Below are 17,322 nucleotides of genomic sequence, written 5' to 3' on the forward strand. Positions count from 1 at the left end.
ATGTCCCTGGTATGTTGTTATCCACTTCATCTTACCCAGTAAAGGGGACACTCAGCTAAAAGTCTGTTAAGAGGCATGTTGTGTCTTGCTTTCTCTCCCCTCTCAGGATATCTGCCCTTCAGCACAGATCATAGTGGATGGACCACCACGTATGGACGTGTGTCAGCGAGTTCTGAGTAAGTGGAACATGCCATGTGTATGTTGCCCGACACAGTGTCTTTTCACCTGCCTCCTTACATATTAGGGCCCTGTTCAATGCGGAAGTTCAGCTTTACAGCGTGATTGACATTTAAAGGCAATGTTCCCGCTTTGCTGGAGGCTTCATTCACCGTAAACACTGCATATGTCTGCTGGGAAATGACCTTCAATTCTACTATGGAATATGTAACGCTTCAGCTTTACTGATTGAATAGAGCCCATAGTCTTGTTTCCAGCCATTGCAGTACCACAATAAACTGGGATGTGGTTGATCTGTTTCCTTATTACCCAAAGTTTTCTCCCATTGTCTCCCATAGTTCTACCCAAGAGTACAGAATTGCTTTGACATCATGAATGAATTGAATGTCTGACATACTGTACAGTAAACGCCAGGTGGCCATCATCAAACTACTTACCCAGTGAAGTGAATGTGATATATAATATTCCTTTACCTGTTCCTCTGTCCTCCTCTGCTCTCTGTTGATTAGATGACTGCTGGTTCCTGTCTGCGGTGGCGTCCCTCTCCATGCATCGCCCGCTGAGATTTACAATGGCAGCTTTTACTTCCAGGTCAGGCTCGGGACGTTAGGCACACCTAATTAGGCTGTCATTATCTGTCAAGGGTTGTTGAATTTGCACTCCTGTATATAGGAGATATGGGCGAATAACTATTTGGTTGGAGTTTGTTGATGCCCATCTCTGAGATTAAAATGAAAACCTGTGTGTGTTTACCTGTCTGTAGTTCTGCAATACGACGAGTGGGATAAGGTGAAGGTTGACATGTGTTGTGTGTGTGGGGGTTGATTTTCCCACAGGGCCCCCTTGAGCAGAGAAATGAGTTTGGAATCCTGTCCAGTCATGCCTACTCTGTAACCGGGATTGAACAAGTAAGACTACCCCCTCTGCTGGATACTAAGCACTGTTGTCAAATTCACGCTCATATTCATGACTGCACACCAAGGCCGACAGTGTCCAAATGCCGCCAGCCAAAACCTGCACTCATACATTGGTGTTGGGTTTCCTGTGTTTAATAGTCAAATATGTTTTCAGGTTGGGCGACTCTCTGTCTCCCCCCACTCCTCCACTCCCTCAGGTGAAGTGTGTGTGTGTGTGTGTGTGTGTGTGTGTGTGTGTGCATGCATGCATGCTTGGGGCAGGTTCCTCAAAGTGTTTGTCCAAAGGCCTGAGTGGAGTTGTCCGTGAGGAAGGGCAGAAGCGTCTGGACAGGGTTCAGAAGGAGGATCGGGGCGTTTCGGTAAGTGGACCTTCATAGACTCTCACTTTGTGCCTCCATACTTCACCTGTTCTCATATATTAATAACCTCTCTCTCCCTTTACTCTCTGTCTGTCTCGCCCCCTCGCTCTTTCTCCATCTCCCCCTTCTCTCCCTCAGGACGGCGGTGTCAGACTTCTGTCGGAACTTGGGCGTGGTGGAGGTGTTTCACCTGAGTGAGGAGACCCTGAGCGAGCTAGGCGCCACACAGAGACCATGGAACTGCACAGAGTTCTGACGGAAGTCTGACACCACCATCCTGAGGGGGAGAGAAGGGGGAAGAAAGAGAGAGGGGGAGAGAAGGGGGAAGAAAGAGAGAGGGGGAGAACTGGGTACCACACATCTCCACCGGGGGTTCCCCAGAGGGGGTAAGATAAGGCACAATCCTACTGACCCACACACAAACTAGGACATAAAGATGAATTTGGTCATACATAATCTGAGAAGAATAGATTGATATCCATGTGTTTCCCTTATTGTACATAAATAGTTAGTAATGTACATATTGCACATAATCTTTATGTACTGGATATGTATGTGTCCAGGCTGGTTCTGCCAGAACCCTCAGTTCCACTTGACCCTGTTGGAGGAGGACAATGACCCCAGTGACCTTGAGCTGACCTGTTCCTTCCTGGTGGCCCTCATGCAGAAGCACCAGAGACTTAGAGGAGTCCACCTGGGCATCGGCCTGGATACCCACACACCTGCACATGAACGTATGCACACATACACAAACACACCCAACAGGAAATACAACCAGAGTAGATTTAAATGAGCCACAGTAAATGTGAGAGAGAAAAGAAGAGAGGAACAAGTGAGGGAATATTTGAGTGTGGCAGCATATTTCTCAGTGTGGAAATGTGTGCACACCCTACGGTATCTAACCCTCTCTTCCCAGGCATGCTCAGTGTGCTTACCTGTCCTCTCTGGACCTGAGCTTGCTCCGCCCACTCATCAGCACCTGGAGGTGGTGATTCGCGGTCGCCTGGCACCCGGCCATTATGTCATCATCCCCTCCACCCTGGAGACCAATCAGCAGGGAGAGTTAATTCTGTGGGTGTTGACAGAAAAGTGACTGGACCAGTCCATGACTGGAGGTTGGAGGAAGAGTTACCTATGAAATATGTTAAAGTATCAGGGCACTCAGTCAAGAAAAGGCTCTCTAAATTACACTGAGTTTACAAAACATGAGGAACACCTACTCTTTCCATGACATAGACTGACCAAGTGAAAGCTATGATCCCTTACTAATTTCTCTTGTTAAATCCACTTCAATCAGTGTAGATGAAGTGGGGAGACATTTTAAGAAGGATTGTTAAGTCTTGGGACAATTGAGAATGTGTCATTCAGGGGGTGAATGGGCAAGACAAAATATTGAAGTGCCACCGGTTTGTGTGTCAAAAACTGCTTCACTGTTGTGTTTTTCACACACAACAGTTTCCCGTGTGTATCAAGAATGGTCCACCTCCCAAAGGACATCCAGCCAACATGACAACTGTGAGAAGCATTGATGTCAACATGGGCCAGCATCCTTGTGGAACGCTTTCGACACCTTGTAGAGTCCATGCCTCCACGAAATAAAGCTGTTTTGAGGCAATAGGGGGGGGTGTAACTCAATATTAGGAGACGGCACTGATAGAAGCCCTACAGGTAGAAGTCATGGCATGCTATTGAAGTCCAAAGTATCCACATTCCATCACCCCCTGTTGAGTGTCTGTGATGTGACTAAATGGTCCTGTGTGTTTCACTGTGGATCTCCCTGTCGGCTCTCCTGAAGCCACACGACAGGTGAGAACACCACCTCCGTGTAGTAGGTTCCATGTAAACTCTTCCATTCTAGCCTGAGATATGCAATATTTACTCTCCAAACTTTTTCCTAACCTCCCAGTGAAAGGGGAGTGTCGACCTTTGGAGCTTCTCAACCTGCTAACAACGGCCATAAAATGCGGAGGCAAGGGTTTGGCTCCAAACATGGACACCTATCCTCCCTCAAAAATGGGAGCCAAGACACACCTTTTGTGTACACACTTCCCCTTTTACAACATTGCCTCGTCCACATGCATCTTGGAAATTCTGGAGAGCTGTACGAATCCCTCTGCTGATTTAGTAGTCTTCCATAAGCCATAACCACTGTGGGAACATTCAGGAAGAAGTGACGTCACTGCAGGAGGAGGTTTTATCTTTTCCTAACTGATGTTTTGTCTGTGTGGAGCAAAATAAGCTGGTCCTGGAGCACTGCAAGGGCTTTGTGGTCCTCATGCATGTATCCTTTCTCTTGGGGAAAGAAATACATGTATGGCTGAACCAGTGTGCATCATGTCTCAGCATGGCTGTATGGTTAGTAGTTGATATAGATCAATAGCCATGTTAATATAGGTTAAATTTATGCCAGATTCTGGTGTAGCGGTCTAAGCGCATATGTCCCTGGCGAAACGGGGTTCGAGCCACGGCTTGGCCGATTGTTTGAAGGTCATAGCTCCCCCCAAAAAAGGGCTATGCAATGTGTAACGTTACACACATGCCATGTATGTACATAGACATACAAAGGTAGGGTAACTTGTCTACCATGACCTCACTTGGTCTGCTGATCTACCAAGACCTTAATTTTGTCATGCGTTTTTGATGGAACATTCCCTTGACTGCAGTGTCAACCCAGAGTCGGGGGTTAGCTCACTGTGTTCTAGGCACTGTGGGACAAGATCAGGAAATGTAAATGGACGATAAGGTCTAAACCATACTAGACCGTCTGTCAGTGGAAGGTTTACAGTTTCAATCATTCTGTTCTTTCAAAATGATGAAAGTTTGGACAATAGTTTGATTGGCTAAAGCATGCTTTGTGTCTTGGATGTCTAATTTGGATTGGCTAAAGGAAATATTATAGTGACTTGTGACTTCTGATTCAATCATGTGTCACTGAGCTAATTCAATCACACGACCTGTTGCGATGCATGTGAAGTGATTGAATTATATTTGTCTGAAAATATTATGCTGGCCTTGATCTTCCACTTAACAAAAGGATATATTCATGACGTTTGACAATAACAAATCCCAGTTGCTGGAGCACCCTGAAGTATCACCTGCCTCAAGCTGCAGGTAGGACACACTTATGATATGACAAGCTTCCATTGGTGCCTTTTAGGGGGCACCAAAACACCATTCTTCATGTTCAGTCCCTATTGGTCCATATGAACAGTATGCCAACAGCATTTACACTGCTGAAACAGCAGGGGATGTGGTTGAACATGAATTGATCTGTGTTCGTCTGGTCTGGTCTAGGCATGGCGGTGGATGACTTCGTCCTGCAGCTGATTGGCCTGCGCAACACGGAGCCGGACATGACATTCAGTTACCCCGGTTTCCTTTACCTGCTGATGGAACTGGACAACATGATCCGTAAGTGAGGGCAGAGGTGTAGAGAAGGGTGTGGTCCAACAAGTGCTGAAAATAGGAATTTAGGAAGACAAATTGATGTGGGATTTAAAATGAGTGAAGAGAAATGGAAGAGAGGATGAGATGCTACTTTTGGGGTGCACTTAGGATTTACATTTTAAAAATAATTATCATGCAAGAGCAAAATGTGTGTGTGTGTGTGTGTGGGGGGGGGGGGGCTAATTGGTCTAATTCATCATATTTTGTCCATTCACAGATACATTTCAAGACTTTGTATGACATTGTGGGAATGGGGACCATGTCAGTCAGCTACAGACAGGTAAGAGCATACAGGACAGATGATCCACACCTACTCTTTTTCTCACAGCCTAGTTAACATGCAGAATACGGCATACTTAAAATGAATGAAAAAACTGCTTTTGCATATGATCACACATATCCAGTGGTGTAAAGTACTTAAGTAAAAATACTTTAAAGTACTACTTAAGTAGTTTTTTGGGGGTATCTGCACTTTACTTCACTATTTAGATTTTCGACAACACTTTCTACTTCATACATTTTCTCCGACAACCAAAAGTGCTAGTTACATTTTGAATGCTTGGCAGGACAGGAAAATGGACAAATTCAAGCACATATCAAGAGAACACATGGTCATCCCTACTGCCCCTGACCTGGTGGACTCACTAAACACACGGTCATCCCTACTGCCCCTGACCTGGTGGACTCACTAAACACATGGTCATCCCTACTGCCCCTGACCTGGTGGACTCACTAAACACACGGTCATCCCTACTGCCCCTGACCTGGTGGACTCACTAAACACATGGTCATCCCTACTGCTCCTGACCTGGTGGACTCACTAAACACATGGTCATCCCTACTGCCCCTGACCTGGTGGACTCATTAAACACATGGTCATCCCTACTGCCCCTGACCTGGTGGACTCACTAAACACATGGTCATCCACATGGTCATCCCTACTGCCCCTGACCTGGTGGACTCACTAAACACATGGTCATCCCTACTGCCCCTGACCTGGTGGACTCACTAAACACATGGTCATCCCTACTGCCCCTGACCTGGTGGACTCACTAAACACATGGTCATCCCTACTGCCCCTGACCTGGTGGACTCACTAAACACATGCATCTTTTGTAAATAATGTCTGAGTGTGGGACTGTGCCCCAGGTTGTCCATACATTTAAAAAACAAGAAAATGGTGCTGTCTGCTTTGCTAAGTATAAGGAATTTTATACTTAAGTATATTTGAGCAATTACATGTACTTTTTATACTTTATACTTAAAACCAAATACTTTTAAACTTTTACTCAAGGAGTATTTTACTGGCTGACTTAACTTAACTTTCTATTAAGGTATCTATACTTTTACTCAAGTATGACAATTGGGTACTTTTTTCCACCTCTGCACATATCCACATTGGCCTGGACAGCCATTTAAATAAATATTGATTTGTTGTGTCTCACCCTCTTTCTGGTTGTAGTGGCTCCACATGACGATATACAACTGACGATGGCTCCACATGACGATGTACAGTACAACTGACCCGATGTGCAACTGATCCAATCTCACTGGATTTCAGCCCCTCCTCCGCCTGTTCAACTGGTTTTTGTTGCAATATTGTTTTAAATAAAAATGTACCGTAGATTCACTTTGCAATAAAGACTTCCAGTTATTTGTTCCGAACATCAGATTTGAGTCATTCCATAACAATGCTATGTCATCATAGCAACTAAGTGCATGCTTTAATTTTGTTAACTTTATGTTGCCTCCTTTTCAGCTGACTGATTAAGTGTAGAGAAGAGGAGTTTGACACTGGGAATGTTTTGAGAAATGTTTATTCTGCAGAGAGACCTTGACTTTTGGTATGTGTAAATATCCGCTTCAAAGCATCACTCTCTATGGACGGTCTTAATATAGAGTACCAGTCAAAAGTTTGGAAACACCTACTCATTCCATGGTTTTTCTTTATTTTTACTATTTTCTACATTGAAGAAAAATAGTAATGACATCAGAACTATGAAATAACATATATGGAATCATGTAGTAACCAAAAAAGTGTTTTATTTTATATTTGAGATTCTTCAAAGTAGCCACCCTTTGCCTTGATGACACTCTTCTCTCAACCAGCTTCATGAGAAATGCTTTTCCAACATTCTTGAAGACGTTCCCACATATGCTGAGCACTTGTTGGCTGCTTTTCCTTCACTCTGCAGTCCAACTCATCCCAAACCATCTCAATTGGGTTGAGATCAGGTCATTTTGGAGGCCAGGTCATCTGATGCAGCACTCCATCACTCTCCTTCTTGGTCAAATAGCCCTTACACTATTTGGACTCCCGAGTGGCCCAGCGGTCTAAGGCACTGCATTTCAGTGCTAGAGGCATCACTACAGACACTCTGGTTCGATTGCAGGCTGTATCTCGACTGGTCGTTATTGGGTGTTCCATAGGGCGGTGCACAATTGGCCCAGTGTCGTCCGGGTTTATCCCGGCGTAGGCCGTCATTGGAAATAAGAATTTGTTTTTAACAGACTTGCCAAGTTAAATAAATATATATATTTTTAAATAGACAACCTGTAGGTGTGTTTTGGGTCATTGTCCTGTTGAAAAACAAATTATAATAAAGTGCAAACCAGATGGGATGGCGTATCGCTGGAGAATGATGTTTTAGCCATGCTGGTTAAGTGTGCCTTGAATTCTCAAAAAATCACTGACAGAGTCACCAGCAAAGCAACCCCACACCATCGCACCTCCTCCTCCATGCTTCACGGTGGGAACCACACATGCAGAGGTCATCCGTTCAACTACTCTGCGTCTCACAAAGACACGGCGGTTGGAACCAAAAATCTCAAGTTTGGACTCATCAGACCAAAGGACAGATTCCCACCGGTCTAATGTCCATTGCTTGTGTTTCTTGGCCCAAGCAAGTCTCTTCTTATTATTGGTGTCCTTTAGTAGTGGTTTCTTTGCAGCAGTTAACTTTTAACAAGGCACACCTGTTAATTTAAATGGATTCCATGAAGCTGGTTGAGAGAATGCCAAGAGTGTGCAAAGCTGTCATCAAGGCAAAAGGTGGCTACTTTGAAGAATATCAAATATAAAATATGTTTTGATTTGTTGAAAACTTTTTTGGTTACTATGTGAGTAGATATGTGTTATTTCATTGTTTTGATGTCTTCACTACAATGTAGAAAATAGAAGAAATAAAGAAAAAACATTGAATGAGTAGGTGTGTCCAAACTTTTGACGGTTACTGTATGTATAGTCAAAAAAGCACACTACGGACCCAGGGGGACTGTGGCAAACTTTCAAGCTATTTCCTGTTGCGCCATTATTACGCTTGTGTTAGATAACTCAGAAGCAAAAAATTGAGCTTGAAGAAGTACAGCTGCTCATTTTGTACTTCTCTCAACACACACACACCCCAGACTCATTAAACTATCTTGAATAACGGAAATTATGATCAATAAACATTGATATCAAAGGAGAACAGCTGTAGATGCACACCTTGAATTAATTTTCCTTCTCATCATGTATTAGCTTCACCTGCAACAGGCTGACTTTGGGGATAAAAAAAAAAAATAGGTGCCAAATATCGGCCTAACTGTCATTACAATGAGATAGAATTCATTATAAAATGGTACGACGCTTTGATGTGTAATCATTTAACCGTGACATTGTACACACCACAATGATTCCTTATAGTAATGGGGATGGAGTCCAATGCGAATGGGATTTCTGTATATCAGAAAACGATTAGGAATGTGGCACTATGTGGCAGTCATGGAAACATCACAAAACATGAAAGGGAGCGATGGCGGCCTGCGATCATTTATATGGTATGTTGGGCCTCGATGATGATAATTGGCACAGACACACAGTTAGAGTGTGACCTACTTAATGTAGTGTCTGGGCATGTCAGCCAGACCCAGCCTATGAAATTTGAATGGTAAATATAAGCTGCTTTACACACGACAAACAAAAGCGTAGGCCGAAGTGAATTTCATACGGTTTTTGTTTCGATGCACCTGCATGAAGGACTATTAGTTTGGGCACCAGTGAGGTGGCATAGGCTCTCCATGAGGGGACAACAAAAATCTGAGTAGGGTAACAAACACCAATGGGCTCACTGGCTAAATGATTCATGGTGTAGCATGTCCTCATTAATATTACATAGAATGGGTGGGTCTTGTTATGGGCTCCATCTGATTCTTGTCTTGCAAGAAGAAGAAGCATTGTAGAATGTTGCAGATAGAAATTCCATTAATAAAGCTGCCACAATTCAATTCAGAGAGGTATGTTTGTTCTACATTGTATATTTGTATCCGAACGATCCAAAATGTTGCACTGCTGAAAGCGCCCCTGTGTAGAGTCATATACTTAGACTAATATATGACTCTTGCTTGCGCTTAAAGTAACTCTCCAGATTTCTATTAAATATGACCTAAAATGAATTACAATATGAGATAAATAGTTTGTTAAAAATAAGCTTTTCTGTGTTGGAATGGTGTGGGCGTACCCCTAAAACAGAATGGTGTGGGTGTATACTGGTTGTTAAAAAATATGACTGTGAGTAGACCCCTGATTGGCCAGCCTATCCTCCTCAGGACATCATCCACAATGAGGACATAGCAGGCATTTTTTAAATATCTGTTTAAGATACAAGTTGAGGTGGGGTTTTTAACGTTTTTTTCTCTCAAATGTATGAGAGAAACGTATTGGCCACGTATAAGATGAGTCAACAACATTATTTGGATATGAGTTAACATAATATGAACTTCTAAAAGTGAAATTTTAGCTGGACAGTTACTTTAATATTCTATGGATATTATACAGGTAGCAGTTATCAGAACTATTGTAGTTTAGAGCTCCAAATAATGTTTTAATTCGTAAATCTGTCTATACTGGCTACAAATACATTTGTGCATTATTTTATTTCACCATTGTATCGTTTTAAGGGGCTGGCATTAATTGCATCTTACATTTTGATACAATGTTGCAATTATATAGCAACATGTACAGACTTCCATCTGCAATGATTTGCGCTACTTGACAAAGGCATTAGGCTACATATCAGGCATAATACTTTTTAGAACAATACTTTTAGTAGGCTATAGTCTACTACTAAGTTATGTGTTCTCCAGCCTTTCGGGTGCAGTTTTTCATGAGCTCATGAATAATAAGCAGGTCACTGAATATTCATGAGCTATTTGGGCCTGGCAACCTACTCCAGTTTTGTAGGAGCGGCTCTTTGCTTGCGACCACACTATTCCCTCCTCGGTTGGAGATTAAGCGTTCTTGTAGCGGGTATTTTCAGTGTATAGATCGGATATTCCTGACCGAACGTTGAAACAAATAGAGTTACCGCAACTGGGTCACATCCCCTTTTATTTCTCTTTCTATAGCTAATAGCTTGACTACCATAGACTATGGTAGATTATCACGCTTCTAATAGTCAAGCATCGTCTGGAGGTCCAGCCATTTACATGGACCCAAGAGAACAAGAAAATGACTGGGACCGGGACCTGCTGCTGGACCCGGCCTGGGAGAAACAGCAGAGAAAGGTAAAATGACAGGGAGAGGTCGGGGACTGAATTTGGGCCCTGGTTGCATCTATAAAGCAACGAGATTTTATTCCGTCTCAATGTAACGAACTTTCCTGTGTCGATATGGTGGTATACGTTTAACAAGAAATGGGCTATAAAACTCTTTCCACATGCGTCATTTAGACAACTACCGGTATTTTCTAACTCGACTGGGGACAACGGTGATTTTTCTTTTTATTGGAATGAAACATTGTAGCCTATATAGTTCTGGCGTTTATTTAGCCTTAATTTTCCAGGCGATATTTCTGCCATTTTTCTTGAGAATAACAAGATTCAAGATGGCCAACGTAATATGCATAATTTCGATGTGACTCAAAAATAGCATACGGAATGGTGTCCTCTAAGTCCTATCAGATGTTCTGGGTCGAAGCAGATCAAACACTGCTGAGTTCAATTGTTTTTTTGTTATCTACTTGTTCTGTCGCACATTATCGCAGCACCATTTCCAGCTGAAAATATTTTTACGGTTTTTAGACTTGACTTAATCGTTTAATGTTCGAGCCCATGTAACTATGATCAATCCCTGGAATTGTGAAATGTGGAGTAAGAACAATTGATGATTTGAAGCAACGTTGCTTGACAGTCTGGGATGATTGAGGGTGTTTAGTGTTACACATCTCACTGTCAAAATTGTTTGCGTTAATTTAGTGGAGTGACACCACACCGAGCATTCTATTACAGCCCGTCGTTACTCAGCGTTTTGACGCTCAGCATTATTCATTAAACGAACTGATATAGCCTAACCCTGCGTTCAGCTTTACCCTCTATGTATGTCGATATACTCTAAATATGTCTGCCTGTAAAAGAAGGGAGGCCAAAGTTTCCCCACAGGAAGAAAAATAATCAATGATTGACTCAGATGGCCTACAAACGCAGGCAATGGGGACTAATTAACTGAAATCAACACCGGTTACTGAAGAATGTATAGATTTTTGGAACACTTAAAATGTGTATCCTTAAATGTAAGGAATAAAAATAAAAAAACACGCTACTTAAATTCAACATGGAGTTTGATTGGACGAGAAATTGGGGAGGCGTGACATTAATTTATTTCAGAAAAGTCGGCGGGGGAATGAAGGGCAAATTCCTGTGGCGTTTTCACTGCCGCTGTGCCAGTTGCATAAAGTTAATGAATGCCTCCCACCAATGATTCTACACTTAATGTAATGTAGCCAATGTATTTAGACCTACTGCATGTATGTGGAAATCAGACGTCAAGTGGAGGCATTAAGCAGAGTATGGACAAAGTTCTCATGTCAAAAGAAACTGTCAATTATCTATGAATGGCCTACCTAAAGTGTTTTTTCCAACACCCAAGTTTCGTCCTGCTCAGTCTAGTCCAGTTTACTACACTGGTTACAACTTAACACACTTCAGAGAGCTCCATTTCAGCTTGAGAAACATTAAGTCCAACCTAATGCATTAAATCAACTGCAGGCTGAGACATGTTGTAGTACACAAAATTCTGTGAGGCCATTCTTTTTGTTTTATTGCAATTCTAATGGCAATGTTGGAATCAGTGTCCATGCAAATGTCTCTCGGGATGTCAGTTTGCCAACCCACTTAAAGGCAAAGGACATTCAGCCACCAAATATGTGCAAAAGGGGTAAAAGCCACCCAAAACCCAACCACTGTCAGTCTGATGTGATGGCAACACTTTTTCGTACCCTGTTTTGATATGGTCGCTCACATTATTCAATTGAACGGGAATTTGTATCACTCCTCATTTCCCTATTATCACTGCGCTATCAAAGTACCTGCCTTGTTTGCATGACTGTGATTTGTTGGTGACTGACAGTCTTTTACAACTCAGCCCCACCGAGAGAAACGCTTATTCTCTCCTAAACTGACTCACCCATGTCACAGTGCCCTGACTTGCACAGATTAGCACACTGCTAAGGTGGGCAGTGTTCTAAATGTCTTACTTCCCCTCCCAGTTCCCATAAGATATTCATTTGACTGGCTGACTCAATCAGTTTGGGGCTGGCTGGCTGGTTTGGTTTCTCCACACGTGGCGTGGCCATGGCTGTTTTAGGGAATTGTGGCACAAAGCACTGGACTACTGGGAGTGGCTGATTTTGATTTCTGTGTTAAAATAAGGCAGTTCTCTCTCCTTTGTTGATTTTATGTGACTGGGGCTGATGTAGGGATGAGCAGGAAAGACTTGATTGTGGGTGTGGATATACCCGTCTCCGCCCATAGAGAAACTACACCTGAGTTTCAATTGTTTCATCTGCCCGAGGGCCTTCTAGCTGCCCACTTTTTTACAGGTGTGGTCCCTCCCTAATCTCACATCAGTGTTCGGCCTGTCATCTGCCTGGGAGCAATACTGCTGACCCTGATCTGAAATCAGCGGAATGTAAAACGACCAGGCGGCGAGAGGGACAGAGCAGAATGGAATGTAACCCCTCTCCCTCGCTCCCTTTTTCGCTCACTCCCTCTTCTCTCTCTCCCACAGCAAGAGCATGCAGGGGGAAACATTCCATTTGTGGCCCATTATAGCTAGTTTCAGGGGGGTGGGGTGTCCTGTTTTTTGTGTTTTTTTTTTGTTGCCTGACTGAAAAAGAAGGGGGTTTTGCAGGATTGCAGATGTGGACAATGTGGCGCGCTGGGAAAGTCCTCCAGGGCAGGCAGGCCGGCTAACCGGGAAATTGCGTGGTCACATTGAGGGCAAGGAGTGTCGTCCTACCCATCTTTGGGTGCACTTGTTTTTGAAGTGGTCAGTGGGGGGCTGTTTGTTTTTCCATGTCAGCCATTCTTTCTGGTCTGTTTCTCGCTCCCCCTCCTGTTTGTTTGTGGGGCTACATTTTAGGGGATTGTGGAGAGGTCCATCATGCCTTCACATGGTAGAGGCCATAGATGGGGTCTTTGAAAACAACCCACACGCTATAGTAGTGTTGCTGTTGGCTAAGGTTAGTGACTTGTACATCTTCTATATCCTACTTATCATTAGTACTACTACTCTGCGTTTCTGTTGGGAGATTGTGTTCTGAGCTGGTGCCAACATGCCACTGTGTTTGGCTATAGATATCAACCCACAAATCTCATTTTGGATTGTTTAAAGTCAGCACTCAAATATCTGCAATGTGCAGCTCCCCTACTTCCGTCTGTGGTTTCTGTCTGTACGTGTGAGATATATATCACATCACATTTTTACATCAACTAGAAGTACTGCCTGTTTGTACGTGTGTGTTTCTGTGTTGATTGGACCAGGGCCTGTGCTTTTGGGGACTTGTAGGCAATTGGGAGAAAGGAATGTTTGTTTAGGTGTGGTGGTCTGTGCAAAATTGGGAGGGGCTGCATTATTATGGGGCAAAGAGGGGAGTGGGAGGGTGCTTTAGGAGAGAAGTTAGTTTCTCCACATAGCAGAGAAATTACTGTGGGGTTTCGCCATGGGTTGGTGGTAAACATTGTTCCGTCTAACCAAACAAAGTTCCTCCTCCTGTTTCATGTTCTGGCAATTTAGCCAGTCAACGCTAGTAGATTGGTGTGTGTGTGTGGAAAAATAAATGCATGAGCATTTTTTTGTCCCTTCAATCAGCAAAGGTGTGTGTGTCTAACATTTGTCTGTTCTGATAAAAGCCTCACCAAGGACGCAGTGCAGGTAGCATTTTTGGCAGTTGTGGACTAGTCATTATTTAGTCTACCTGTGAGAGCCAAGCTTAGTGACGCAGGGGAGCCAGACCACAGTGCTGCACAGCAGGGCTTTTAGCAGGTGGCCCTCTGTGCTGCTATTAAAAGCACCACTACTGCAATCCACTGTCTAATCATGGCCTTGTGTCTGAGACTCTAATTTCATAGACACCCATATATTATTTTGTATGTATTCTAATGCAGAAGTGGGCTAAGTTAGCAGCCTAAGTAACCCATACAAACTATGACCGGGGTAGGCAACCCTGTTATTGGAGTGCCACAGGTCCTGCAGGATTTTGTTCCAACTCGGCACCACACCTGACCAACTGAGCTAATTGATCAGTTCAGCGATTGCCTATATTCCCCACACCTGGTTTTCCAGGTCGGTTAAATGAAAAACATACCTGTGGCACTCCAGGACCTGGGTTGCCCCCAGCCCTGCACTGAGATACTTTTCTTTAGAAGTTCAGATTAAGCATCTTGCTTTAGAGAAAAATGGCAGTTCTAACCAATTTCCGATCTGAGTCACCACCATCAACACTGGCTTTTAGTCACCAGTGCGTTTGTCTAGCTGGCTCTACCACAACGCTCATAGTCAAGGACTTAAGTGTAGGACCTGAAATACCGTCCTCTAGTGCAGCCTACCAGGTTTCACTAGATGTCATTTGTATCTCTGTCAATTGACCCATGTTACTGGTCTTGCCAAGTGCCACCACCGCAGCAGCAGTAGATGTCCCCAATCTGTTCTGGAAGTTAACCCTGGCCTGAACCCTACACATCATATTTCCCACAAATCCCCTGAAACCCCCCCCAGGAAAGACTGTCTGGATAAAAGGCTGGTTCTAATATTTGATATCATATCCAGTCAGTGTCAGGCCACAGGGAGACCCTGTTACTGGGAGCAGATGTGCAGAGACGACTACGTTGTACTTTACATCAATATGTTGCTGCAGAGAAACATGTTGTCTGTATGAGTCTGCTGAAGGCCTTCGTCTCTGCTATTGGAAAGGCTCCTCCACAGTGAAACACAGACATTTCGGCTGGTAGAATGCCTACTACAGCTACGCAGTCCACCTGAATTCACAATGAACCAGAGACCAGTTACTTTTAAAGGTGACCTTCGACTGGGTCATCATCACCAGGGGCATGCCATCATTGGATGGCTCTATCCCAACCACATCAGTGATATACTCCAGGCGGTTACAGTCTGGCGCTATACCATTTGGTAAAGATCTGCCTTGGACAACACCGTTTTTAAAGTTGACTCGCAATAGAACATTTTCTACCATTGACCCCATCCTCCCACTGACTTGTCATTGAGTTTTTAATGTATCTAGTGTTTGTTTAACCGCAGCACTTGGTGTCTGAGCTGCATCAAGCTCTGGTAGCAGGCTGGCCCCTGACATGATCTCACCCTTATCCCAGCTGGAGGAGAGGCAGCTGCATCAAGCTCTGGTAGCAGGCTGGCCCCTGACATGATCTCACCCTTATCCCAGCTGGAGGAGAGGCAGCTGCATCAAGCTCTGGTAGCAGGCTGGCCCCTGACATGATCTCACCCTTATCCCAGCTGGAGGAGAGGCAGCTGGATCAGGGGACTTAATAAGAACATGGCTCTGGTAGCAGGCTGGCCCCTGACATGATCTCACCCTTATCCCAGCTGGAGGAGAGGCAGCTGGATCAGGGGACTTAATAAGAACATGGCTCTGGTAGCAGGCTGGCCCCTGACATTATCTCACCCTTATCCCAGCTGGAGGAGAGGCAGCTGGATCAGGGGACTTCATAAGAACATGGCTCTGGTAGCAGGCTGGCCCCTGACATGATCTCACCCTTATCCCAGCTGGAGGAGAGGCAGCTGGATCAGGGGACTTAATAAGAACATGGCTCTGGTGGAAGGGCTAAGGAGGATCAGGAGGGCATGGTCAGAGACCCACAGTATCGGTAAGCCTTTTGGTCAGTGACTTTACATAGCTGTGGAGAATGCTGCTCAAATGGTAACCTTGAGCTAAAGGACACATTCCCAACGACCTACTTTACAGATCTGTTTGGATAGAAGTGATGCAAGTGTTGGCTTATAAACTGCAGGTTTGATGGGTTTAACCGTCGGTCAGCTGAGTTTGGCTCAGGAATGGTTGGTCTGGATAGATGTGGTTCGATCTGATGAACCTGCTGCTGGGGTGCTCCTAGCAGGTGTGTATTAACAACCAAAGTGAACTGCTTCCTGTCTTTTTGAAGGATCTATACTAGTTAGTTCATTGGCAGACAATACTGCTTCTCACAACACCTTTTTATGGGGCTCCTGATACCCTGTAGCCATGATAAGGGAAGGTCATAAAGAAGAGCAGCTCTTTGAAGTGTTTTCTCTGAGGCCGTCTCTCATTTCTATTGTGGCTTCTCGTTTTATTATTAAAGACCCTGGTAAGTGGGGCACAGTGTGAGAGAGGGTCTCAAAACTAGGCCTGTTGGGACTTGGGATGTTGTTAATTGCCCCCGGACCTTGGAAAACAACAGAAAATAAACAAGTGCCTGAACACACGCATACAGTCCCTGTCTGACTTTGTCGCTGTCTGCCGGTTCGTGGTTTCACCCTGCATCCAGTCAGAGGGCACAGAGAGAATCAACCACAGCAACACTTCCTCTGTCCTTGGCCCATTGTTTGCATCTAATGTCTGCAGCGCCACTGAAAGACTCAAGTGTACAGGGCCCAGACAAAAGACTGTAAGAGGATTAGAGCACTGCCCACGGGAATACACAGGCTTATTTTTAGGATTTAGGCTATATATTTATATTTTTGGGCCAGCAGCCGGTTAGATTTTGTCTTCATCAGCAAGCTAGTGCGGTTTAACATTTCAGCCGTGTGGTTGGGTCCTCGTGTGGGAGGCGCTCTTTCTAGTCAGGCATTTACAGAGGCAGACCGGCAGATTGTAAGGGAGGAAGTGAAATGCCTGTCTTTTTTGCCTTGAGTGTGTTGCAACACAAAGGCAGCTCTTCAGAGACTGTTGCTAGCACACAAACAACCTTACAAAGACCAGAAGTGTACAGCTATGCCAGACAGTTCACCCACTAGACTCATAAATGTTTGTCCTCTAACTTGAGAGGTTATTCGGGCTAGGTTGGGCACAGCCGTCACCATCTCTCTAGTATGATGTGTCAAGACCACTGGCTCATCTCGTGCCGTAGATGTCCCCATTTAAACTCGCCCAGTC

General features: G+C 44.3%; 1 protein-coding gene and 1 pseudogene across 2 annotated transcripts in view; both read left to right on the forward strand.

Annotated features, from left to right (window-relative positions):
* LOC115136937 (uncharacterized) lies at nt 1-6,530 on the forward strand (annotated as a pseudogene).
* A 3,594-nt stretch (nt 6,531-10,124) lies between these two features.
* Nucleotides 10,125-17,322, forward strand: part of LOC115136938 (alpha-actinin-4-like) — a 52,858-nt gene continuing 45,660 nt past the window's right edge. Inside the window, exon 1 of one of the 2 annotated variants that reach the window (XM_029672859.2) lies at nt 10,125-10,444. In XM_029672859.2, coding sequence (XP_029528719.2) covers nt 10,310-10,444 — 135 coding nt within the window. In that variant the 5' untranslated portion in view covers nt 10,125-10,309. The remainder of the gene's footprint in view (nt 10,445-17,322) is intronic. The other variant, XM_065024563.1, reaches the window with a different exon arrangement.

The sequence above is a fragment of the Oncorhynchus nerka genome, linkage group LG11 (assembly GCF_034236695.1).
Source record: "Oncorhynchus nerka isolate Pitt River linkage group LG11, Oner_Uvic_2.0, whole genome shotgun sequence".
In the NCBI taxonomy this organism is placed as follows: Eukaryota; Metazoa; Chordata; class Actinopteri; order Salmoniformes; family Salmonidae; genus Oncorhynchus; species Oncorhynchus nerka.